This window comes from Myxocyprinus asiaticus, chromosome 12, assembly GCF_019703515.2.
Source record: "Myxocyprinus asiaticus isolate MX2 ecotype Aquarium Trade chromosome 12, UBuf_Myxa_2, whole genome shotgun sequence".
Lineage (NCBI taxonomy): Eukaryota > Metazoa > Chordata > Actinopteri > Cypriniformes > Catostomidae > Myxocyprinus > Myxocyprinus asiaticus.
This window is the reverse complement of record NC_059355.1, coordinates 37,968,611-37,995,769: the sequence shown is the minus strand read 5'-3', so window position 1 is coordinate 37,995,769 and position 27,159 is coordinate 37,968,611. Positions and strand designations below refer to the sequence as shown.

At 41.5% G+C, this 27,159-nt stretch overlaps 1 protein-coding gene across 7 annotated transcripts in view; it reads right to left on the bottom strand.

The window, feature by feature from the left end:
* The window catches only part of cadpsb (Ca2+-dependent activator protein for secretion b), a 168,130-nt gene that overhangs the window by 69,742 nt on the left and 71,229 nt on the right, over positions 1-27,159 (bottom strand). For all 7 annotated transcript variants that reach the window (XM_051712681.1, XM_051712677.1, XM_051712678.1 and 4 more), the window contains exons 4-6: positions 23,933-24,013; positions 23,070-23,303; positions 19,842-19,963 (exon numbers count right to left, since the gene is read on the bottom strand). In XM_051712681.1, the coding sequence (XP_051568641.1) occupies positions 19,842-19,963; positions 23,070-23,303; positions 23,933-24,013 (437 nt within the window). The remainder of the gene's footprint in view (positions 1-19,841; positions 19,964-23,069; positions 23,304-23,932; positions 24,014-27,159) is intronic.

Below are 27,159 nucleotides of genomic sequence, written 5' to 3'. Positions count from 1 at the left end.
GCAGGCTTAGCTGGCTTCAGTTTTGCATGTGTGTGAGACCGTGGTGAAGCTTTAAGAGTGGGAAAAACTATAACAATGATCAGTATTGACATTATAAATAATACCTGTAAACATCTCAGAACATTGTGATGCAACAGAATAGAAACGTTCACCTAACCAAACACTGATACACTTTCTCTCTCTCTCCTCACACACACACACACACACACACACACACACACACACACACAGAGTGAGGGGTAGAGTTGGCCTAGTAAAGAAGGACCATGTGATATGGTCTGATGCTGTGGAGACAAGCTGCACATTTTAGAGGCAACAGTCAAATGACTGAAAGTAAAGAGGGGAAAGGGGGAGATATCTTAAACAAGATATAAAAGAAAAGGAGAACGAAAAGGCAGAAAGAAAGAGAGCAAAATTTAGAGCAAAAGGGAAAACTGCTATGTGTGTGGTGGGAAGTGTGATTTATCACAGAGGGAAGTGACAAATTCAGACTTGAAAGATGGGTGAGCACAATCGCCAATCTGCTTGGTAACCACCAGAGGGAGATAAACATATCATAATGACTGGACGGCAGAAAATTGTTTGAGACCATTAGTAAGTACAAGCAGCTCGATAAAATAATTACACAGCAAATACATGTAGTTGATTAGAATTAATCAGTAATTACCTATGTAAATTCACAGTAACATAAACATTGTAAACTAAAGTGTGTCTGAAATTCTTATATACTTCTAGACATTTCTATTTAATATATATATCACCGATCAGCCACAACATTAAAACCACCTGCCTAATATTGTGTAGGTCCCCCTCGTGCCTCCAAAACAATGCCAACCCGCATCTCTGAATAGCATTCTGAGATGATATCCTTTTCACCACAATTGTACAGAGCGGTTATCTGAGTTACTGTAGACTTTGTCAGTTTTAACTAGTGATGGGAAGATCGGATAATTTTACTGACTTGAATCTTTGAGTCTCGTTCAGCAAGTCATTTCGTTCATTTCGTTCATTTGAGCAGAATTAAATTAAAATGTTACATTTTCAATAGTCAAATCCCCCCCAACATGTCTGCTTACGCAAACTTTGATTATAGTCCCAATAAGGAAAAATGTATAATGCAACCAAGGACAAATATGAGAAACAGAAAGATTAGTTCACCTCTGGAATCTTCTTGTTGGGGTCGTTCGTTCTTTTGTCACTGCATAGCATATACGGCTGTCACGTGACAAAAGAAGGAACGACTCTGACCAGAAGACTGGAGAGGTGAACTAATCATTTCTGTTTCCTGTGTGAGCAATGCATAGCGTATACGGCTGTCACGTGACAAAAGAACGAACAACTCGGACCAGAAGACTTGAGAGGTGAACTAATCATTTCTGTTTCTTGTGTAAGCAATGCATAGCATATACGGCTGTCACGTGACTGTCATGGGAGGATTCATTCTGCTGGTTTGTTTCTGTGTGTCTCCCTCCTGTTGTTGCTGGTGCGGAGTTAATCACGTGGCAGCATAATTACCAGCCTCTGCTTGATTAGCTCGGCACCTGCACACTATCTTCTCTCTCCCTTATAAGCAGCCCTTTTGTGTGAGTTCAGTATCGGATGGTTCTCTTGTTGTGTGCTTTGATACTCGTGTTCTCACGCTGTTCTCTGTATTTTTTAGTCTGGATATTTTTGCCTATTTTCCTGTGCTCCAGCCATTACCATCAGCTCCATTCACCAGGATTTCTCACCTCTGTTTCTCTCTGCTCCAGTCGTCACCATCTCACACCCTGGAATATACATTACCTCTACTCTCTCCCTGCTGCAGCTGCCGCCATCAGAGTTCTTCACCTTCATCTTCTTCCACCTCATCTCTGGACTGTTCCGTTGTTTGTGCTACTTCGTATTTTTTCATCATATACCTGAACTTTTCACTCATTAAACTTTGTTAAATTTTTACTCCTGCGTCTGGGTCCTATTTATATCATGACATAACGATCCAATCAAGATGGACCCAGCAGGACTCGCTCAGATACAACAATATCTTACCAACCAGGAATCACGCATCACCCAACAAGAGGAACTGGCTAAAACCACCAGGATGGCCATCGAGGCTCTGGCGGCACGATTCACCGAACTCTCATTTATCGTCCAACAGAGTCCAGCACCCAGTGAGTCCCCTGCACCCACACCGCCACCACCAACGTCTATAGAACCAGCGATGCCGCCCACGCTTCGATCCGAACCTCGCATCAACCCACCAGCGAGCTATTCAGGTGACCCGAACTACCACATAACATTTCTGTCTCAGTGTTCTCTAGCTTTTGCTTTGCAGCCATCTGCTTTTCCTACTGAAGGTTCCGAGATGGCTTATGTAATCTCACTACTGTCAGGCTGAGCCTGCCTTTGGGGTACGGCATGTGGGATCAGAAACATCCTTGTTGTTCCACGTTCCAGTCATTTTCCAGTGAGCTACTGAAGGTCTTCGACAGTTCGGCGCACAGCAGAGGGGCTGCCCAAGTATTAGCGGAACTACAACAAGGTACTTTGTCTGTCTCTGATTACTCCATAGAGTTTCGCACGTTGGCAGCCAGCTGTAACTGGAACGAGGAGGCACAGTGGGACTTATTCCTGCATGGGTTGGCTGATCGCATCAAGGACGAGATTTATGCTCTGGACTTACCCAAGAACTTCGATGAGTTGGTCGACCTCACCATTCGAGTGGACTCACGTCTTCAACGTCGCTCACGCTTGGCACTAGCTTCTCGTCCAGAGCACACTCCCAGCGTCTCTCCGCCACCTAGGAGTTCCTGTCTTCACGGTGCAATCAGCCAGTCATCAGAAGGAGAACCCATGCAGGTGGGCAGAGCTCGGATGACCCGGGAGGAGAGGGATCGACAACGCACTCATGGTCTCTGCTTGTATTGTGGATATGCTGGTCATATGTTACGTTTCTGCCTGTTAAAAGACAGAGCCCACCAGTAGTCCAGAGGTTATTGGTGGGTGGATCTTCTCTACATAAACCCTCTTCATCTACTCTCATCCTGGTACGGCTGCAGTGGGATACCCTTCATCATTCCTGTCATGCCCTGGTAGACTCCGGAGCAGAATCTAATCTCATCGATGCATCCCTGGTCAAATGCCTCAAGATTCCTACCTCCACACTCGAGCACAAGATTCCAGTTAATACCCTCTGTAACACTCAACTAACCAAAATCACCCAGGTCACCACCACCATCAGACTCATCATTTCCGGTAACCACATTGAACTCACCTCTTTCTATGTCATTGACTCTTCCCTGGCTCCAGTTGTCTTAGGCCACTCCTGGTTATCCTCACACAATCCCCACATTGACTGGTCCAGAAACAAAATATTGGCTTGGAGCACTTACTGTCATTCTGCTTGTCTTTTGTCTTCTCCTTCACCTGTGTCTTGTTCTGTGTTGCAGGATGAGCTGGTGGATGTTCCTGTGTTCCTGTGGAGTACCATGACCTGAGAGAGGTGTTCAGTAAGTCCCGTGCTGCTTCTCTTCCTCTGCATCGTCCCTACAATCGCGCTATTGAGCTTAAGTCAGGTGCGTGTCCCCCTAAGGGTGGTTTATACTCGCTCTCAGCTCCTGAGAGGGAGGCCATGGAGAAATACATTTCTGAATCTCTGGCAGCTAAGATCATCAGGCCCTCTTCTTCCTCTGCTGGCGCGGGGTTCTTTTTCATGGATAAGAAGGATGGTTCCCTTCGTCCCTGTATTGACTATCGTAAGCTGAACGACATCATGGTGAAGAACACTTACCCTTTGCCATTGATGTCTTCGGCGTTCGAGCATCTGCAGGGAGCCAACTTTTTCACGAAATTGGATCTCCGCAACGCCTATCATTTGGTCCGCATAAGGGAGGGTGATGAGAGGAAGACTGCTTTCAACACCCCTAGGGGGCATTTTGAATACTTAATGCCTTTTGATCTAGCCAACAGTCTTCCAGGCTCTCGTTAATTACGTGCTGAGAGATATGTTTGATCAGTTTATTTTTGTCTACCTGGATGACATTTTGATTTTTTCCATTCTCTCCAGGAACATGTTCAGCATGTCAGATGAGTGCTCCAACGGCTGCTAGAGAATGGGCTGTATGTCAAGGCTGAGAAGTGTGAGTTCCACTCCCGATCGGTAAATTTTCTGGGATTCATTGTGTCACCGGAGGGAATTCAGGTAGATCCAGCTAAGGTTAAGGCTGTGGTGGATTGGCCAACCCCGGATTCTCGCAAGGCCCTGCAGAGATTCCTGGGTTTTGCCAATTTCTACCGGCGTTTTATTTGCAATTACAGCCAACTAGCCGTGCCTCTGACTGGTCTCACCTCTGCCAAAACTGAGTTTTGGTGGTCTCAGGAGGCCGAATTAGCCTTCACCAAACTCAAAGGCCACTTTGTTTCGGCCCCAATTCTAATCAACCCCGATCCTTCTCTTCAGTTTGTGGTAGAGGTGGACATGTCAGATGTGGGGGTAGGTGCGGTACTCTCCCAACGAAGTCCCTCTGATGACAAAATGCATTCATGCGCCTTTTACTCCCATCGTCTTTCTCCCACTGAACGAAATTATGATACTGGCAACCATGAGCTGCTGGCTATCAAGTTAGCCTTGGAGGAATGGCACCATTGGTTGGAGGGGTCTGGTGTACCTTTCATCATCTGGACCAATCATAAAAACCTTGAATACATCCGTTCTGCTAATTCCAGGCAGGTTCGATGGGCTCTTTTTTTAGGTCATTTTGACTTTACCGTCTCTTACCGTCCAGGTTCTAAGAACATCAAACCGGACGCCCTGTCTCGTATTTTTGATCATTCCGAGTGACCGACCTCCCCAGATTCCATCGTTCCTACCGAAATTGTGGTGGCGGCGGTTTCTTGGGAGATCGAGTCGAAGGTCCGCACGGCCTTACAAGGGGTAATGCCCCCATCTAAAACCCCACCAAGTCGGTTTTTTGTTCTGGAATCAGTTCGCTCAGACGTCATCCATTGGGGCCATTCTTCCAAGTTAGCCTGCCATCCTGAAGTCGGGCGTACCCTGGCTCTTGTCAAGCAGAGGTTTTGGTGGCCATCCATGGCCCGTGATGTTCGCCCATTTGTTGGTTCCTGCTCTGTCTGTGCTGTTTCCAAGTCTTCCTGTACCCCTCCGGCTGGACTCCTTCAATCGCTGTCAGTGCCTTCGAGACCCTGGTCCCACATAGCCCTTGATTTTGTTACAGCCCTTCCCCCTCACAGGGGATCACGGTCATCTTGACCGTGGTGGACCAATTCTCGGAGGCAGTGCATTTCATCCCTCTACCCAAATTACCCTCATCTAGAGAGACAGCGGTTGCTGTCGTTGATCATGTATTTAGAATCCATGGCCTCCTAACTGACGTGGTCTCCAACAGGGGGCCCCAATTTGTTTCCATTTTGGAAAGAGTTCTGTAAACTACTGGGGGCTACTGTTAGTCTTACTTCTGGTTTTCATCCCCAGAGCAACAGACAGGCCGAGCGGGCTAACCAAGATCTAGAGAGAGCTTTACGATGTGTTGCCTCTCACAACCCTATGTCTTGGAGCCAGCAGCTCATGTGGGTGGAATATACACACAACTCATTGCCAGCATCATCCATGGGCCTTTCTCCATTTCAGGTTAGTTTAGGCTACCAACCACCTTTGTTTTCAACACTGGAACCCGAAGTCGCGGTCTCCTCCGCACATGCGTTCATCCAGAGGTGATGTCGCACTTGGATCAGAGCCAGACGAACTCATTTACCAGCCACTACTTGATTAGCTCGGCACCTGCACACTATCTTCTCTCTACCTTATATACAGCCCTTTTGTGTGAGTCAGTTTCGGATCATTCTCTTGTTGTGTTCTTTGTTACTCGTGTTCTCACGCTGTTCTCTGTATTTTTTAGTCTGGATATTTTTGCCTATTTTCCTGTGCTCCAGTTATTACCATCAGCTCCATTCACCAGGATTTCTCACCTCTGTTTCTCTCTGCTCCAGTCGTTGCCATCTCACACCCTGGAATATACATTACCTCTAATCTCTCCTCGAGTAGAGTTGCTGACCTTTTCTGCATCTTACTGCCCCCTTCCGCATAACGCGGCGGCCCATGCGGCCCCATTTCGTGGCTGGCCCACCGGGAAAAGTCCTGGTTTTCCCAATGGCCAGTCCACCACTGGTCTATGGTAACTCAGTTAACCGCCCTGTACGACTGTGGTGAGAAGAATACCATCTCAGAATGCTATTCTGAGATGCGGGTTGGCACTGTTTTGGCTATGCAATATTAGGGAGGTGGTTTTATTTTTGGTTACTGAGGGGACTTGCCATCCATATAAGCAGTGCTTACCTAACAGAGGGGTAAAAAGAAAAATGACACTATGAAATATTTAAATATAATTGTTAATATAAACTACAGTTTTCATTCAAATTCGACATCTTTCATCTCAGTTGAGCAGCACAGACAGTTTTTCATTTATTTGCTTTGGCGTCACCCCCAGGCATAAGCACTATATTTTATGCTTTCTCTGATTTAAAGCATTGTTTACCGGCCTTTCATTCAACACTTTATGTTCATTCAAAGTCATGCCCGCTACTACAAATGGCCATGGTAAGCATGCTCACCAAAATGAATAATCCAGTCAGAAACTCCTTCCATCAGTCATGCTATCTGATAGGCTAGATTTTAGTTTTGTGTCAACACGTTCAAGTTCACGTAACTAATGCATTATTAAGCATCGACAACCTATGCGGATTTGGCAAGTAAGTTCATTTTTTTTTTAAATCGAGAAAGAGAGGCTATCTGAACTTCAAAAAGCGGACAACTTTTACAACAAAGTGACGGAGATGTTGAGAAGAGAGACGCATGGATTTTGTGTTTAAGTAAAGGTAAGTTACTATATTAAAAATCTGTGTTACTGACACTAGGTCATAGATACTAGGTCATTGTTTCTGGTCAGTCTGAGGCTATGAAGTAGTGATCTGGCAATCATGTCCTTCCTGTGTTATGTCTGTTTTATAGTTCTAATGTTAGGGCACAGTGTCTGTTTAAAAATAATAATAAAGGAATGTAGACTGCCGTGTTTACATTACATTTACCTTGTGCATTCAGGTTAAGATTGTTGTCTTTGGTGGTCAGATTAGTTAATTACTTTAGCATTTCAGTGGTTCTGAACTGTGGGAAGGGTGATGTGTGAGGCCTATGATGTTGAAACTTTTTCTTTTTGTTGTATGTCAAAGCAAGCTCTTCTGGCACTATGGTTCATTGTATGATTTAATGGACAAAAACATGCTCGGCTCAATATATGACAATCTTTCATTTGTGTGATATGAGCAATATTACTGTCCTGAATTGAAAACACTCACCACTGTGACATTGTTTCCATTGACTGGTGGGTTCTAAGGCAACAATTTACAACTATAACATTTCCGCAACATTACACTCACCCGTATAATTTGTTTTGGGCTCAGCATTTAATAATGTGTATTAAAAATCTTTGATGCTTGCCCAGTCTCAAAGCCCATGGCACATGCCTGATATATATATATATATATATATATATATATATATATATATATATATATATATATATATATATATATATCTCGAGGTCACATCTATGACACTTTCAGCTCACGTGCCGACTTGCGTGCTTTGCTGACATCAAACCCCCGTTTTCTATCAGTTTTGCCACCACGCAGGTTAGTCATGCTTGAATAAGTTTGTATTTGCAGTTGGTTATTTAATTCAAGCGTTAAAATATACGTTATTGTAATAGTGTTTTGATGTAATAAAATAGTACTGTGTGGGCAACAGACCAAAAAATAACAGTTTATAAAGTGTTAATCTGCCGTGTTACTGGTGATTTGTGCGATAGTGAATAAAACTCGTTGTTGTAACACCCCTAGTGTTTATTTCACCAGAAAACTGCAGGGGTACATAGAACGAAGAACATAAAAAACAGTTTGCAAAAATGTAGTTATAGTAACGTCTTTACTATGAAGACAGTTTGGGAATATGCAATTAATTGTGATTAATTTGATTAATTAATCGGCACATATAATTCATTCAGTTAAAAGTTTGAATCAATTGATACCCTGAATATAAGGTATTTCCATTAAATTTTACACATTTACCCCAAAGTTTTCAAAATGGAGAAAAACTAAAAGCAAACAGCCCTTATGAAACATGGTTTTACTACAGTAATATTAACCATGACTGTAGCAAAGTCCTGGGGCTGGTTGCATAAAATATTTTTAGACTGGTCTTACTAGATAGTTGTCTAAAATTTTGGTCTTAACTTTTTCAGTCAGTTGCATAAAAACTTAGATTAGTCTAATTTGAGGCTAAAATGTAAGACAACGTACCCCTTGGCTAACTTTTGTTTACATTCCATTTTGCCATGGAAAACAACTCAGCTGAGCCAAAAGCTGTGTCCCAAATGACACACTATACACTATGCTCTTACAAAATATTCTATGCACTCAGCCATGTAGTGTATATATTTCAAAGTGTAGTATCATCCCAAATGGAACACTTAACAGTTTTTTACTGCATGGAAGCATTTGCCGTTTAACAGCTGACTGAAGTGACATTTCAAGCGCACGTGATATGTTGCTGCTAGCTTTAGCGTATTAGCCAACCTCAGTTCAATACTTGCATCTTGAACAACGTGCATATTCACACAGCTTGGGGTGATGGTAAAGCATTCAACTCACATTTGTAAAGTGCTGTATCCACTGAAGTTTTGCTAGCTGCTACATTCTTCATTATATAACTGTTTTGTCAGATCAGCAGTGCAGCCAGGTAACCCCGCCCCTTCCGCTATGTATGGAAAGCCGTGTGCGCTGAGTGCATGAAGTGTTCAACATTCCACACTCCGTTTTGATGGTTGAAAAAGTGCATCATCTGGGTACTTAAAGTACATTTCTTTTTGCTACATTTTCAGTGTAAACATACTACTCTCACTACTTACACTACAAAATGTCGTAGAATAGTGCAGAAGGGTATGGTTTGGGACGCACCTAAAGTCTTTCTACCAAGTCAGTGTACTGGCGGCCATCTTTGGAACGCTCCCAGAAGGTTTTTTTTTTTTTATTTCTAGTCATGACAGTGCAGCTCCTATCTACTTAAATGGGGGAACACTGAAATCTAAATTACCAGAGCAAAATTTACCAGTATTTTCAAAAAGGTTGTGTTTATACACGACCTCTAACCTGAAAAATGCAGTGAACTTTCTGGAAAAGGCTGTATGTGTGAAAGGGGCTATAGTCAAAAGTCTCTGACTGAGCTAGTGGGGGCTTCATTTGAGGGATAGAACGGGCTTCTGTAGAGACTTTGTAGAAGACTTTTACTTCAACGATGGCAACACATTTTTTTGTGTTTTTTATTATTTGGGTTAAAATCACTAAATTTGTTCATTAGAATCAATTTTGAAGCATTGTATTCCTCTAAGCAAATATTTTCAGCGAATGAAAACTGTATTGAGTGTCCTCAGTCAGCCATTTTATTAAGCGGTTCATTGTCTTACTTTTCCCACAATACAATGCAAATTAGACTGTCTTACTAAAGAAAAGCTCACGAGTTGTTTTATTTTTATGCAGCAGGCTTGCTATGGCGTCTTTAGCTGGTCAGACTAATTGTTAGACGAAGTCTTTAGTTAATGGCTATGTTTATGCAACCGGCCCCTGGTCACATTACACTTTGTATTCCATTCAAACACATCAGACTGTGGGAGACTGGAAATGCAAGCTTATGATACAATTTCTTTTTTTGTGCTCCTAATTTGTAAGTCGTTCTAGATAACAGCATCTGCCAAATGACTAAATGTAATAGTAAATTACTTGAGCAGCTTCATTAATTATAATAAGCGTTATCTATAGTCCCTTTTAGAGCTCTACCTCTCAAACTTATTATTTCACTTAAATTTCATTCACCTCCCAAAGATAAGATGTGTGCTAGAGTTGTTACTGTTAGTACTGCATGTACCCAGCCCTTTTGCTTCAATGCAAAGGCTCAAGCATACATTTTACGTTGCTTTTCAGAGATTTAAACACTTTAATTTCCATTAGTTTCAGGCATCCAGGGAGCATCCAGCCACCGAACAACATGGTCCACATTTTAATAATCATATTTTATGACAATCGTGTTAATGTTAATAACATTAATTGTGTAAAAGTCACTATGAATGAAGAGCCTCCTGCTGTTGTTTTGAATGACTATGACAACTAGTAGGAAAGGTTAAAAGAACAAAGACGTCACTTCCTTAAACCGACGAATAGTCCTTGAAATGGTCTATAGAAGATTGAAATATCACACACTGGCCTCTTGGCTCAATACAAAGAATAATATTTTAAAGCTGCATGTTTTTATTGTTGTAAGTGAATATACAGCATATTTTAACATTTTTAATTTAATGTGATTTGTAAATTATTATTTATTTATACCAGAAGCCCTCTCATGTGACATCATACCCTGGTCCACTGTCCGAATCATTCTGCATGCTCAAAGTCTGGTGTGATTACCCCCTACCAAGTTTTTTTTTAGCAGAAACCATAGTTTTTATTTAGTAAACCATGGTTCCCTTATGATTCAGTTCACTCGACATTGCATCATGCTGACACATATGGGAAATCCTTTTCCGATGACCTAGTTGAAACCCTTCTACAATAACGCCAATCCTAAGATTGGCTATGGTGTTTAAGCACCGCACTTTAAGGCATAAAGCTGTCCGGTATATAAGCGGGCAGGCAAACACCATTCCTCACAGTTCCTCACGAACTCCAGGCACGATTCGCTGACAGAGAACACCTTCAGGTCCACTACCCTCTTGATGGAAGTGAGCGCAGTCAGGAGGGCAGTCTTCAAAGAGACTTTGAAAGCTGACTCCAAGGGCTCAAAAGGAGCTCCCCGTAGACCCCCAAGGACTACAGAGAGGTCCCACGAGGGGACGAGGCACAGTCTGGAGGGATTCAACCTCCTAGCACCTCTCAGGTATCTGATGATCAAGTCGTGCTTCCCCAAGTACTTACCATCTACTGCATCGTGATGAGCCGAAATAGCGGCTACATACACCTTTAAGGTGGAGGGGGACAGCCGCCCCTCCAGCCTCTCCTGCAGGAAGGAAAGTACCCATCCGACTGCACACCTCTGGGTGTCTTCGCATCAGGAAGAACACCACTTAGCGAACAGATGCCACTTCAAGGCATACAGGTGCCTCGTAGAGGGAGTCCTAGCCTGAGTGATTGTGTCTACCACCATGGGTGGTAGGCCACTTAGGTCTTCTGCGTCCCGTCCAAGGGCCAGATGTGGAGATTCCAGAGGTCTGGTCACGGGTGCCAGATGGTGCCCTGTCCCTGAGAAAGAAGGTCCTTCCTCAGGGGAATTCGCAGGGGGGGGGGGGCCTGGTCGTGAGGAGTGTGAGATTTACCATCCTGTTCAAGATGCTGATGCAAAAATGCATTCTAGCAAGCGTCCAGCATCAAGATTGGTTCACGGCGGTAGACCTGAAGGACGCATACTTCCACGTCTCGGTCTTACCTCGACACAGACCCTTCCTGCGGTTTGCCTTCGAAGCAAACTTGCCCAGCAGTTCACGATGCAATGAGGCATGTTCTCGCAATGAGGACATGACTCATCCACGAACGATGTCTCCACGTGGGCAGTGCCCAGACACGTAAGACAGAGATCGTGGCCATCAGAAGTGGAGAGATAACGACCGCAACCAGGAATACCACACAAACGGGAAGGCATCTTCAAAAAGATGTTCCGTGTGTGCCGCACTTTTTTGTGAGTGAAAATATACTCTTTTAGAATATACTCTCTTATTTTCGCTCTGCTGAAGCACCCAGGGGTGTTCTCTGCACTCCACGGGTGCAGAGGGGGAGAAGCTGCTGAAATGTGCCGTAAATCCAGCAGTTTTGAGGTGCGTCTTTGGAGGGAATTGAATTTCAGTGCCCTGAATACAACCGCTCGGCTCCGAAGAGAAAATCTGAATGAGTGGTTGCATACCAGCTCCTTTTATACCCGTATGTCCGGGGGAGCGGCATGCAAATTCCACTCGCCAATTCCCATTGGCCTTTTTTTCAAAAAAGCAGAGGTGTTTGGGGCTCCCAAGAGTGACTCCTAGTGTCACTACATCGACACAACATCAAGTGAGTGACAGCTAGGGAACTACAATGCTACACGCTCCAATATCACAGAAAACGCAATAGAGATTTTTTAGAACTGTAATACCCTATGGTCTGTCCCTAAGGAGTGATGCCGAGCGAATAGAGACTTCATCCTCAGACTGTCCTGAGGATTTGGCTGGTACTCCAAGTCCCAAGCTCCGCTAGAAGTGGATGCAATGGTCCACAGTTGGCCTGCAAAAAGCAAATACGCATTTCTCCCGGTGTGCCTCCTTCACTCTGTCATATACAAAGTCCGAAGGGACAAGGAACTTATTCTATTGGTTGTGTTAAGAGAGAATATAATATAATAATAATATAATTTATGACAGTCCGGTGTGAGATATAAGAGTAAGAGTAATAAAGTGCAGTGCTGATGTATTTTGATCGTGGGGGATCAAGAGTTCAAAAGTCTGATTGCTTGGGGGAAGAAGCTGTCATGAAGTCGGCTGGTGCGGGTCCTGATGCTGCGATACCGCCTGCCTGATGGTAGCAGTGAGAACAGCCCATGGCTCGGGTGGCTGGAGTCTCTGATGATCCTCCGAGGTTTTTTCACACACCGCCTGATATATATGTCCTGGAGGGAGGGAAGCTCACCTCCGATGATATGTCTGGCAGTTCGCACCACCCTTTGCAGTACTTTGCGGTTGTGGGTGGTGCTATTGCCATACCAGGCGGAGATGCAGCCAGTCAGGATGCTCTCTACAGTGCAGGTGTAGAACCGTGTGAGGATGTGGCGGTTCATTCCAAACTTCCTCAGCCGTCTCAGGAAGAAGAGGCGCTGATGAGCCTTCTTCACAACGACTTCAGTGTGGATGGACAATGTGAGTTCCTCAGTGATGTCGACACCCAGGAACTTGAAGCTGCTGACTCTCTCCACTGGTGCTCCATTGATGGTGATGGGACTGTGTTCTCTGTCTTTTCTTCTGAAGTCCACCACAAGCTCCTTTGTCTTACTGACATTGAGGGAGAGGTTGTGCTCCTGACACCAGTGTGTCAGAGTGTGCACCTCCTCTCATCATTGTCAGTGATCAGACCTACCACCGTCGTGTCATCAGCAAACTTAATGATGGCATTGGAGCTATGTGTTGCCACACAGTCATGTGTGTACAAGGAATACAAGAGTGGGCTGAGAACACAGCCCTGTGGGGCTCCAGTGTTGAGGGTCAGTGATGAGGAGATGTTGCTGCCTATTCTAACCACCTGGCGTCTGCTTGACAGGAAGTCCAGGATCCAGCTGCACAGCGAGCTGTTTAAGCCCAGAGCCCAGAGTTTCTCATCAAGCTTGGAGGGCACTATGGTGTTGAATGCTGAGCTGTAGTCTACAAACAGCATTCTCACATAAGTGTTCTTTTTTCCAGGTGGGAGAGAGCAGTGTGTATTGAAGATGCAATGGCATCATCAGTGGAGCGGTTGTTGCAGTAAGGAAACTGCAATAGGTCTAGTGAGAGAGGCAGCACAGAGCAGATGTAATCTCTGATTAGTCTCTCAAAGCATTTGCTGATGATGGGGGTCAAAGCAACAGGACCCAGTCATTTAAGCAAGTGATTTTTGATTGCTTTGGAACAGGCACAATGGTGGCTGTTTTGAAGCATGTGGGGACTACAACAAAGAGAGGGAAAGGTTGAAAATGTCAGTTGGTTCACGCACGCTCTGATGACGCGGCCCGGAATGTCGTCTGGACCCGCAGCTTTGCGGATATTCACCCACCGGAAGGATCGGGTTACATCCGCTACAGAGATGGAGAGTGAACTAACCTCTGTAGCTTCAGCCACAAAAGCTCTCTCCGCGAGGGCGTTGTTATTTCCCTCAAAATGAGCATGAAAAGTATTTAGCTCATCTGGGAGAGATGCAGCAGTGTTCATGGCGGAGTATTTATTCCCTTTAAAGTCTATGATGATGTTAATTCCCTGCCACATGCTTCTAGAGTTGGTGGTGTTAACTGTCCTTCAATTTTGTTCCTGTACTGATGTTTTGCTGTTCTGATAACTGGCTTGTTTATGCTCCTCCGCGTTCCCGGAATTAAAAGCGGAGGTCCACACATTAAGTGCCACGCGAACCGCACATTAAGTGCCACGCGAACATCACTATTAATCCATGGCTTCTGGTTCGGATAGATCCGTATTGTTCTGGTCGGAACGACGTCCTCTACGCACTCTCTGATGAAACACATTACGCTATCAGTGTAAAGCTCAATGTCGTCATCAGAGGCGGACCGGAACATCTCCCAGTCCGTGTGATCAAAACAGTCTTGTAGCACAGAGTCTGACTGGTCTGACCAGCACTGGATCGTTCTGAGGGTGGGTGCTTCCTGTTTCAGTTTCTGCCTGTAAACGGGCAGATGCAGAATGGAAGAGTGGTCATACTCGGCGCCATCTTGAGTCCAATTGCTGATCTCCTGTGATTTTCACCCAACAGTCTCTAGAATTTACTCCGAATGGTGCCAAAAACAAAAAACATCCAGTGAGCAGCAGTTCTGTGGATGGAAATGCCTTGTTGATGAGAGAGGTCAACAGAGAATGGCCAGACTGGTTCGAACTGACAAAGTCCTCTTCTTTGGGAGTGGGACTGTAAAGTATGTTTATTATTGAACAACTGACTGCATAACACTCTAGTACGTCTAAACTCTAGACTGTCAAATTTCCTTTTCTCTTCTTTCTCTGTGTCCTCCTCTTAATCTTTCTCCTTCAGCATGTCTGTTTGATGTGTCCATTAGCGCTTTTATGCTTTTCCAAAATGAGCCAATTCTCCCTGATTCCAACTGCCAGTGACAGCATGAATATATGAATATAGACAAAGTTCTATGACTCATAGCTAAGAGCTAAGTGTGTTACAATTGAAAGAGAGAGAGAGAGAGAGAGAGAGAGAGAGAGAGAGAGAGAGAGAGAGAGAGAGAGAGAGAGAGAGTAAAATGAAATTTAAGAAACAAAAAGTGAAAAAGAGTGGACCAAAATCATGGATACAGAAGAATACAGGAGGAAATAGGGCTGGGAAATGTACTGAATATACACAAGATATTTGCAATGAATTTGCTGTCCATGTCAAATTAAAATATCATAATGATTTTAAAGTGCTTTTTATTTGACAATTAAATTTCTTAAAGACCTTAGGCTCTATTTTCGAGACCGCGCTAAGCGCAGTGCTATGCGCAATGACTGTGTGCCACGCCTTATATAATTTTCAAGAGCGCTTATTCTAAGGGCAATTTTCATGCCAGCACAAAGTGCAAGTGGGCATGGGTGGGAGAGCAATTTACTATTTTCCTGAGGAATAGGTCATTGCGCTAAGATGTTTCAGAAGCACCTCTCTTCTCATTGCAAAGTCAGTTCCTACATCTGCATGGAGATTCCACCAGCAGGTGGTAATAAAGTTCATGTACAAACTCTGAAAATATAGTGGAACATCAAATTAATTCCTGACAATCACTGTTGTAGCCGTTTTATTGGAATTCTTATCACTGCAAAAGGGGCCGGTGGAAGAAGTTTGGAGAGGGTAAAATGTTTGGATTTGGGGAGGTGATCATTTATATAAAAATTTTGAAATTTTTGGTTTAAGTTTTTCATGTTTCAATAAATGAATACATTTTTGGCTCTTCAAAAATGTGGATGAAAACATCCACAGCCTAACCTGGAAGGCAGATAAAATCATTGTTAATACTAGCCACGATTTGTGTGTCAGTAAATCAATTTGATTAATAATACTTACATTCTCTATAATTTAACGGAGCCTACATTCAAATCCTGACGAGGACCACATTTTCCATGTGTTTAAAAGGAGTTTGTCACTACAAATATGCCAGACATTTAACAAGGAAGCAGTTAATGCACAAAAGAACGTAATTCCATTTTTCTATTCTTCTAATTCATTGCATACAGCCCATTTACACTACCAAATTCTTATGAATATGCTGTCTTTGTTTATACTGCTGGTGCTTTACAGGGAATGGATTATATAATAGGACGCTGACGGTGCAATAACCGGAGAAGAACCTCAGAATTAAATTGCACTTCACCCAGCCCATTAGTGTATTGTGCATAATTTGGCCAAATTCACTTGCACAAACCCACAATCTTTCCAGAATTAGCGTATGCTTGCACAAAAATACCACAGCTTAATGGCCATACCCACTGACTTTGCGTGAATGACATATCGCATAGCGCTCTAAAAATAGGGCCCCATGTCATTAGTTTTTTCACACTAGTCGTTTCACATTCGTTAAGGCAGAGATTGTAAGTCTCATGTTTAATTTGAATTTCAGCAGCAAAAATGCCGTTAAAGTCTGTTAAAGTCTCTCCGTGAAACTTTTCATATATTAAAATGTAAATATTGTGGTTTATAACAGTTTATTGTAGTGGTGCATATAAATTAAAATGAGTAATTATCATTATTCCTTGTGTTTATTTTGTGAAAAACAGTGTGAAAAGAACATTGATTATTTTAAATAGTATTTCAAAAAGACCCCCTGAAGCAATTTCTATAAATATGCATTAATACAGAGATACTGTATGTATGAAACACTGCCAAGAGAAAAGCTATATTACACAGCCCTATAAGGGATGGAAAGAAGGAGAAAGATATAAAATAGGGAGAAGAAAAGAGAGAATGTCCTTCAGAATGATGCGTCATTCTTGAGGGGCCTGAAGGGTGACCTTATTTATGAAACAGATTTTATTGCCGTCAAAGGCGTGCCATAATGTGTGTGTGTGTTCGTGCGTGTGATGATAGAATCTAAAAATGCTAATTCTCATGTCACATCATATTCTTCAGGAGTGCTAGAGGCTCTCTCTCTCTTTCTCTCTCTCTCTTCCCGCTCCCCCTTCCGCTGGGATATGCACTCCTAATCAGTTTCTCCACAGCTGATTACTTTTCTGAGGGGACATGGAGGCTCGTATTCTCGAATTCTTTCTCTCGCGAGCTCGCTCCGCCACTCTCTCTCTTTAGCTCGTTGTAAATTGGCATCTGATCCAATGATGGAACAGGGGACCAAAAATAGCAGCACATCATGTGCTCATCCCTCGAGTAACAGCCTCTGGCCAAATAAGAGAGATCGAGTTGGAGGACACAGCACCTGAAGCTGCACTGCCATTAGAAAACCATTACATGTTAGGGCAGTTAACCATTCCATGCTACTTTTGTAAAGGGCTAACAGTGTTTTGCATAAGCTAGTCAAAACACTATGACTAATACCTTGTTAAGCTAATACATTTAATATCACTTTATAACACAATTCTGATTATGTTATAATATTGTAAAGTGGGTACGATGACTTATAACTAAACTATAGCTCAACAGTGATAAACCAATATACATCAACCAATTAATCAACTGATATTTCAACTAGTACTCATTACCAAGTGTCAAACACTGTTGCTTGTGCAAGCACCCTGCTGGTAAGCCCATTGCTTTCAACAACAAGAAACCTTTGCCATCAATATGACGCAAACAACATTGAAATTTGTATGATTATAAAGCTAGTTTCCTGTAGAAGTTCATAGAACGTTTGTGTTTTCCTTTTGTTTTTGTGGTTGGTCGACTAAAATATGAACCTCACCTACATCAACTTTAATGAAAGAAACTTCTTGTCTTTATTGTTAAACTGAAAGCATCACACAGGGTTCTGTTTTAGTTGATCATCCAAAAACGAAAACCAGAACAGACCTTTTTTTTTCTTCTAATGTATATGTGTCAGGTTCCTAGTAATCTCTGTCTTGTCTTGTTTTCTCTTTAGTGGCAGGATCCTGACACTCTTGATATATACATTATTTTTGACTTTCTGTTGTGTTTTGCATGTGTCACTCTGCTTGTTTCTGTTCCATGTCTTGTTTTATGGCCCCACCCCCTCATTTGCCTGATCAATTGTTCATTTTCTCCAACGTGATATCACATAAAATTTGTGTGCTGTTTTTCTTTAGCCGAAATTGGTATACATTGACTGAATTTTAAAACACTGCCCCCAGAGTCTAAAGTGGTAAATGTTTTAGAGCATATAAACAAGTGTGACATCCATTTAGATCTACAGCAGGAGAAGTCGCCAGAAGCCAGATGTAAAGATAATTTTTTGCAGCTATACAGGGTGTAACTGTGAAGAGAAATGCTTATTTTGACCTTACCAATAGTAGAGACAAAATGCAATGTTTGGAATAAAAATGCAATTTCCTTATCACACTCGTTTATACTAATGTGATTACCTCCACATTTGAATGGGGATTGAACTGTGGTCTCCTGTCACAGGAGCTCTAGCGCCCAACGGTCAACAGATGTAGAAAGGAAGTCCTGCCATACAGGTAAAAGAGCCAATCACCTTTTAGATCGAGACATCGCCTGTCAATCAGCGCATGCGCATTAACTGTACAAGCCATGAAAATTGCAAGCTTTAGCGTACTTTGAGGTAAAGAAGCACAATTTATGATTCCGGTATTATAAAATTGTATTGCTGATTTGAAATATGTACTTTGATTGTAATCTTGACCAACCGTTCTTGAGATTTCATTCTTTCCCTATTCAAGCAGATAGGAGCTGCACTGGCATGACTGGAAATAGCCTCCCGAGAGAATTCCAAAGATAGCCGACAGTGGACTGACTTGCTAGAAAGACTTTGCTTTGGTGCAACTGATGCAACGTGCTACCAGTCATGCCACGAGGGAAAGTAACAGTTGTGGAGCCATTCCAAACATGTCTGATGGGAGATAGGGCATGTCAGTAAATCGGCATACTGTTGCCAATCCTAGGGTGCTGGAACTTTCGGAAACAGCATTACGACTTCCCATGTGATCATGTTGTTTTCTTCACCTGCCCTCCTCGTTTGCCCTTTTGATTTCTCCCCTTTATATTCCCTTCTTTTTCTCAGTTCTGTGCTGGTTCATCTCTCATTGTTCCCCTTCTGTTACATGTTGTGAGTTTCCTCTGGTCGGTCGGTCGTCTATGTTTTTTCAAAATTATTTTTTAATAAAAAAATGTATCTGATTGGTTAGTTTTTGTTTTTGCCCTATCATGGGTCTTTTATTTTCAGCCCTTTTTAGTGGTTTTCCAGGTTTTCTGTTTTTTTGAGCCAAGTTTTGTGTTTTTGCATTTTACTTTTATTAATAAAGACTTCTTGGGTTTACTGCTTTCTGTGTGTTATGTTCAAAAACCTGACAATAATTTGATGTGTGTGAGTATGTGTGTGTGTGTGGGTGTGTGTATATATATGTATGTATATATATATATATATATATATATTATTCTTTCTCTTTGTTTATTGCTGCTGTTTATTTTTCACCCTTGTCTGCATCTTAAAAAAAAAAAAAAAAAGAAGAAAACCAGAACAAAAATGTCACTTCAGATAAGCAGAATGTGCACAGAAAACAACAGATTAAACATTAACCGCTACAAACTAATAAATGTTGCTGAGTTCAAATTGAAAACCTTACCCCAACATGTCATGTCATGATGACAAAATTATACCCCAATTTAATTCATAATAATAAAACTCTTCACGTCAATATATTGACGGCAAACGGTTCTCATTGAAAGCAGTGGGCTTACCGGGCACGTCGCAATACAGATGGTAAAGGGTGCTTTTGCATCTACATAATGACACACATCTTGCACAAGTGTTAGAATGTGCCTTGTATGTTATTATTAATATATGCCTTGGGTATGTGTTAAGCCTTTGTATATTTGTCCATGTTGAGATTATAAATGTGTCTTACGTTGGTTTGGATGCCTCTGCCTGGTCTGTCTGTAGCTTCTCTCCACCCTCTACCTCCATAGTGCAGTACACAATGCGGTTAGGAGCCAATGACTTCAACCCCTGAACTTCCATAATCACCACCTATACAGAAGAAACATTCATTGAGGAAAATCCAGTTCAGTATTCTGTCTGCAGGTAAGAGTTTTAAAACTTGCAGTATATAAGTAGTTATAATGTACACTCCCTTAGATGAGCCAACCACTCAACTTTCTGACCACATTATAAACTTTTATAACTATTCTACTTTCTTTGTTTCAGACATTCATTAAATAAGCATTGTGTAACACTTCTCAGTGGAAAGGAGAAGTCGAGAAGCAAGATTTCCTGGTTCAGGTAGGAGTTTAGTTATGCACGTTAACGCTTACAGCTTCACAGTCCACAGCTTTACAATCAAACATTCACTTAAACATTTCAAGTCTACAGTATCATGTGGCATCGTGGCCTTTCTTGCGCCAGTCTCTCTCTCCGGAGAGATGCTTGACCACGCCCCCACTGCCACACATTGTTTACGCCCAGCTGAAAATCAGTCCACACACCTATTGCACCTATAAAATCTGCCAGCTCATTGCTCCCCAACACAAAATAAGACTCCTGTCCATAAAACACTGCTTTGTCAGCCTCTGTGACTACGAAGTTCTTGCCACATTATAATCAACTGCCCTGAAAAAAAAGCTAACTCAAGATGGGTTAATTATTGCAAAAACTCAGACTGGAGAGGAGAGATTTCTCTGAGGCACTCGATATTCTCTAGGATAATTTATCAAAAATGCAGTAGAACCCTTTTTTTATATGCTGCAGCCCTTTCTGTCTGCAGACTAGCAGCCTATCTATAATTCATGCAATGGCAAGGACTGAAAATTCAGTGAAGATTAAAATCTCACAGACGCATGTGTTAAACTAACACTGAAGTGACTAGCAGCCTATCTATAATTCATGCATTAGCAAGGACTGAAAATTCAGTGAAGATTAAATCCTCACAGACGCATGTGTTAAACTAACACTGAAGTTGTTAATATTGCTAAATTTAACACTCTCTTCTCACTCAAATCCACCATCTAAACTGAGGGGTGTCTATTAATTCCAAATGATGAAAAGTGAATCCTTTTAGAGAGCCAAAAGATATGATCTTACAAGTGAGGTTAATGTTTAGGTTGTGCAACATGTGCACACATAAACACATCAGTGTCTGTGATTGATTACAGTAAGCAGTAAAACAGTACGCCGTGTTATGCGTTGAAAGGGACTTTATATAACACAAATTTATAAGGTCAAGTGTGTAATTTCTGCAACACTAGAGGCACCAAACATTGTAAAAGTATTGACTGTTGTGTGGGTAAACTCACACCATTGGTGGAGACAGAAGTAGACATATCGGTCAACTCAACCAAGCAATGTTTTGAAAGCATCACAGGGTCATCGTTTTTACACTCTTTGGGGAAATAGGAGAATAGGAGAAAGTATTTTAAAAAAATGATATCCCCTTTTCTCCCAATTTGGAATGCCCAATTCCCACTACTTAGTAGGTCCTCATGGTGGCACGGTTACTCACCTCAATCCGGATGGCGGAAAACAAGTCTCAGTTGCCTCCGCTTCTGAGACAGTCAATCTGTGTATCTTATCATGTGGCTCATTGTGCATGACACCGCAGAGACTCCACATGTGGAGGCTCATGCTACTCTCCGCGATCCACGCATATCTTACCACACGCCTCATTGAGAGTGAGAACCACTAATCGCGACCACGAGGAGGTTACCCCATGTGACTCTACCCTCCCTAGCAACCGGGCCAATTTGTTTGCTTAGGAGACCTGGCTGGAGTCATTCAGCATACCCTGGATTCGAACTCACGACTCCAGGGGTGGTAGTCAGCGTCAATACACGCTGAGCTACACAGGCCTCCGGAGAATGTAATTTAACATAAAAAAAAATTTGAAACTTCACCTTGAAGAGCTATAAAATAATAATAACATTAAAGGTGCACTCAGTAACTTTTTGTTTGTGTCATCTTGGACTTACAGTGACACTTAATGATGTGGATGCAGCATCATACAAAATCAATAGTTTTAAGTTACAGAAGCCATTGTAGAAATTCACTATTCACACTAGCCATGATTAATTTAATCCAAGAGTGAAAGTGTCCAATACAAGATGGTTAATGAGATTAGGCGAGTAGTATTCAGCTTGTCATGTGATTCTAAAATGGCAACCTCATGAGGGGACCCTCTCCATGTAGAATAAAACAGCTTTTGTAAGGTTACTGATATGACTAGAGTCCTCATCTCATGTGAGTGGTCAGGATTTTATACATATGTTTCAAAATTACAATTCACTTCTTTAGGAGTAAAACTTTTTTTATTTGGAAAAAATTACTGAATGCACCTTTAAGTCGACATTTGAATCTGGCCTTTTGCTATCTTAAGCTGCAAGTCTGGAAACAATGCTTAGAGATGATGAGTAATACAATATCATGTCTTTATAAAAAAGGTCTCTGACTCTAATATATAGTGACAACGCTGTTCATGGAAAAGGTCAACAAATGACAACTATTCACAGTGTTAGACTGTAGAATTATTTTGGCTGAAATGAAGTCTTGTAGTTTGCTGCATTCAAACATTGTTTGTGTTTCAATGAAAATGTTAAGATGTATTATTGTATTATGTATTATTTTACAACCTTTTATTTAGGCTCAAACATTTGCACCTTTTTAAAAGTGCTAAGCGATTTATTTATTTTTTAATACAACACATAAAATGTCCCTACAACCTGACAGATATCACCTAAATATTTGTTCTGAGAAAACCTGCCTCTGTGACAGCCCTAGAGAGGGAGCTGGCCTGCACTTCTTAAGCCAATCAGAAGACAAGCCAATCAGAAACACTCTTTGTCTTTAAATCTTGGTAAAAAATGTGGTCATAAAAAAGTTAGCAAAATGAAATTGCTTACTTTTATATTAAATGTGCTTACTTTTTAAGACCTATAAAACATTACAAATCTTACACCTTTATGGTCTGAATTGCACAAGCTGGTTGTATATAAGCATACAAGGTTGTATGTTTTCAGGGTTTGGTTAATATTAAACATGGCACAGTAACACCAAAATTTCACAAGTTTTCACCCAAAAAAGTTGAAAGTATTTAAGCCTTTAGCACAAAATGAAAACAATGCCTTAAGGCTAGAACATTTTTTACCTCAAGTGTGAAAGACAGCACAACATCAGACTTGGAAAGCTGGTTTTCATCTTCCTGTCCCATATCGATGATGGAGGTGTTGTGTCCCCTCTTAAGCTTCTGCAGTTTGAACTCTCCTCCCTTTGAGACAGGCATGCTCTCCAGGTTAGCCATCAGCTGGTTCACTGAGCTCTTTAGCTCCTCAATATACATAGCTTCCATCTCCTTGGACACAAACTTGGGGAATTTGCCGGCCTAAAGTTTGAAAGAAGAAGCAAAAAAAAAAAAAAAGAAAAGAAAACAATACATTTCAAATAGCAATTTATGACATGGTTTAAATTTAGCTCAAGCTGGATGCCCATCAGTGTAAAGCTGGTGTTCAGCTAGTTTAGCTTGTCTCGCAGCATGACCAGCCGACAAATGCCCAAAACAGACAGCTTAACAAGCTTGGCCAGGCACTTTTGACTGCTTTCAGCTTTTTAAAACTTTTTGGGGCAGTTTGAATGTTTACCATGATTTTGTTAGGTAGGACATGTTCCTGGAACAGCAATCCAATATACCAATCAGAGTTTAGGGTTTAGTTTAGGGTCAAGGGTTAAGAATTGGGGCTGGGGTTGAGGCTTACACAACACATCAACCAACAATTACCCTCTGGTTAGTGATGATGCTTGTTTGATATGAATTTTGTTCCTGGGCCAACAAAAGTTATTGATCAAGGAACATATCCTACTTGGTGAAATCGCAGTCAGCCAGTTTAAATAATGATGTGAATTTGGGTGCATAAACTGAATTGGCTGAGTGGCAATGGAACCGATCCCAGTGTTGTTTAAAGCACTGCCACTGCATCTCAGTCCATGTGCAAGCGATAAAATTATGAGCCTCACCCGGGCAATCTGATCAGCCATCTGCAGACGCCCATCCAGTTCTCTCCTGATCTGAGCTGCTTGCTCGTCCAGATTATCCAACTGCAAAGAGATAAACACACACATTTACTTTGGTTACCATCATCCCTCACGGCTCCATGCATTGATATCAGTCTATACTTCTCCAGAAGGCAACTTATCCATACAGATCCCCATTATCACCTTTTTGCCTATGTATTTCTAATCACTTTCCACTCTTAATTAATCTACAAATTATTAGAGAAAACAAAAAGTTTATCCAGTCAGAATTTATTCCTTGATGCTTACAAGCAAAGTGTGACGACTGTTTCACAAATCGCATGCCCGATGCTGAGCTCGTTAGCCAAAGCAGCGCGTGAGTTTGAGCTCCACCCCCTCAGGCCTTCAGAATTTCCACAGAATCCCTCAACAGTGCAAATGAATGAGCAACTAAAGTCAGATCGTCAGATTCATCAGCCAATCAGATTGATTTATTTGTTCTTGGTGGGTGTGATCTTTAGTATATGTCCCAGTCGAGGCCTTCTAGCTGGCCATGAGTGAGGCAATCACGCTTTAAGTGATGTATGTAATTCAAGAGTGAAAAGTGCAAGATCTTGCTGATGAGTTGGCTGTCACTGCTGGTATTGCCGTTGAGAAAGAGATTCTTATGGATTTACAAACCTGAGATGTTCTGCATGATCATGTGATTGCTTAATTTATTAAACAGGAAAGGAGGACTGATTTTCACTTCAAGTAAATTGGTAAGTGCTTTTCACCTTGTTATAGCAACATCAGGAGTTTTCTAAGTGTAAATTAGGCTGCTTGAGAATTCAGTGTTGGGTCAAATTTTGAAAAGTAGTGCTGTGTTCCATTCAACTCAGAAAGTCGGATTTTACAAAAAGTGCAATGGAATGCATCTTTAAGTCAGAATTACAACTTGTAGGCTCATACAGAAATTCTCAACTCCGATTTCGCCGAGATGCAGGTGCATGATATCACACAAACATGTCGACACTCGTGGAGATACACAAAGTAAGTGATAAACATTCACTTTATTAAGTAATATCAATAAATGCGTTTGTTTCCACATTACATGATATTAAAGCTTGTTTAACAAATGCCTGCAGAAACAGGTGTATAAAACATTATAATCTCTTTTGATAATCGTACACCTGAAGCACAAATGCTAGTGCTGCAGCATTGTTTATCAGTTGGGTTGCTAGGAGACATCTCTAATGAGAGTCAAACCACTGCTAAGCTAACGGAGGTTTGCAGTTTTGTTTTCTTAAATGTCATCTTCTGAATATCGGGGAATGGAATGCACTTATGGTCGGAGATATTCAGTAGGAATATCTCACATCCAACTTGAATGGAATGCAGCATAACTTTGTACCCTGATGAAATGAAATTTATTGCAAGCAACATTAAAATCGCAAATATTATTAGAGATCTTTCCAGGTATTATAGACCTTCTTGGTAGATTCATATGAAGAATTATGATTTTGAATGTCTGTTCGGGAGACATTCATTTCACAAAACAGTCATGCTGCTGTTAAAATAAGGCTTGCTTGAGCATTAAGTGTCGTTTCAAGTTCTGGCTTTCATGCGTGGACGTGTTTTTAAAATGTCAATTGGTATTACTAGTTAGCTGCGACACAATGTGTGATGCCCAAAGGCATAGGGTGTCTTATTCATTGTGAAACTGTGTTTTCTTAATGGCAAGAATCACACTAAAGGCCTAAACTTTAAATGCACGGCCCGCCACTGCATTTGACTAGATTATTCGTTGACTTATTTTAGATTATTTTGGCTAGTGGCATTATTTTAAAGACAATTAAACCCCCCTTCCTGCCTCAATAAAAATCTCAATATGTTAATTTAATATTAAAGTAGCTAAATATCATTGTAGCATTTGTTGTGCTGCTTTTTCTTTATGCTGAAATCATTGTATTACCTTTTTTAATGGTAGCATAGTAAATACAATTCTCTATTACAGTAATGAGAATCTAATGAATCAAGGGAGAATAAAGGGAATGAGAATAAAGGGAAATACAGAGAAACTCCAAAGTGAAAGTACATCAGGATGCATTATGGTAATGAGAATTTGGCCTAAAAGAATAGTTCACCCAAAAATTTAAATTCTCTCATCATTTACACAACTTTATGACATCTCAGAGGTGTATAACTTTCTTTCATCTGTTGAAGTCAAATTAAGATTTTTAGAAGAATTTCTCAGCTCTTTAAGTCCATACAATGCAAGTGAATGGTGTCCAAACTTTTGAAGAATTTCTAGCAAAAAAGGATTTAAATATTGATCTGTTTTTCACTCACATCTATCATATGGCTTCTGAAGACATGGATTTAACCACTGAAGTCTTATGGATTACTTTTATGCTGCCTTTATGTGCTTTTTGGAGCATCGAAATATTGGCACCCATTCACTTGCATTGTATGGACCTACAGAGCTGAAATATTCTTCTAAAAATCATAATTTGTGTTCTGCAGAAGAAGGAAAGTCATACAGAAAGTCCTTAAAGTTGCTTCATTTTCTTAAAACAAAAGGGTACTTCTTATTTTTTTCTTCAGATTCTGGGCTTTTGATAACCTGTAAACTGTGTGTTAATTAAGTGCATAATTAAATTTGTGGGTCCTAATTCCACAGAATCCTGCAACCCATATAGCATGAGTAAAACATGTAATACTCTATTTGTACTATAGTGCCTAGTTTTCACTGCTCAAATATATAGCCTCTTATACATAGTCATATGACTATAAATTCTACAGTAAAGCACAAACTATACAGTATAAGCATCCCACAGGGAAGATGGGAAATCCCAATGGAGAAGAAAATCTGATGTGCTGGAACAGAGATAATCTCTTCACCCCTGTTAACTCTGCTGCGTGAGCGTGTGGGTGTGCTAGCGTGTCAGTTTCTGTTTGTGTGTGTTATGACATCTGAAGCATCCCCATCTGAAGCCATCACTTTCTGTCTATGTCACTCCTCTGCACTTGTCCACACAGCATCCAGGGGCGACAGCACCACAGCAACCCTTGCCATGGCGACAGTCAGTGTGGAGTGGGAAACCCTGTCACACATTGCAGAGTTGAGTCTTGGTCCCCAGAGCCATGTCTATCTTCTGCCCTGTTCTCCTGGGACTGCGTTCTAATTAAGCATGGCTCAGCATATGCAGGAACCCTCTGTGTGCACATTTGTGTGTGTGTGCTGTGGC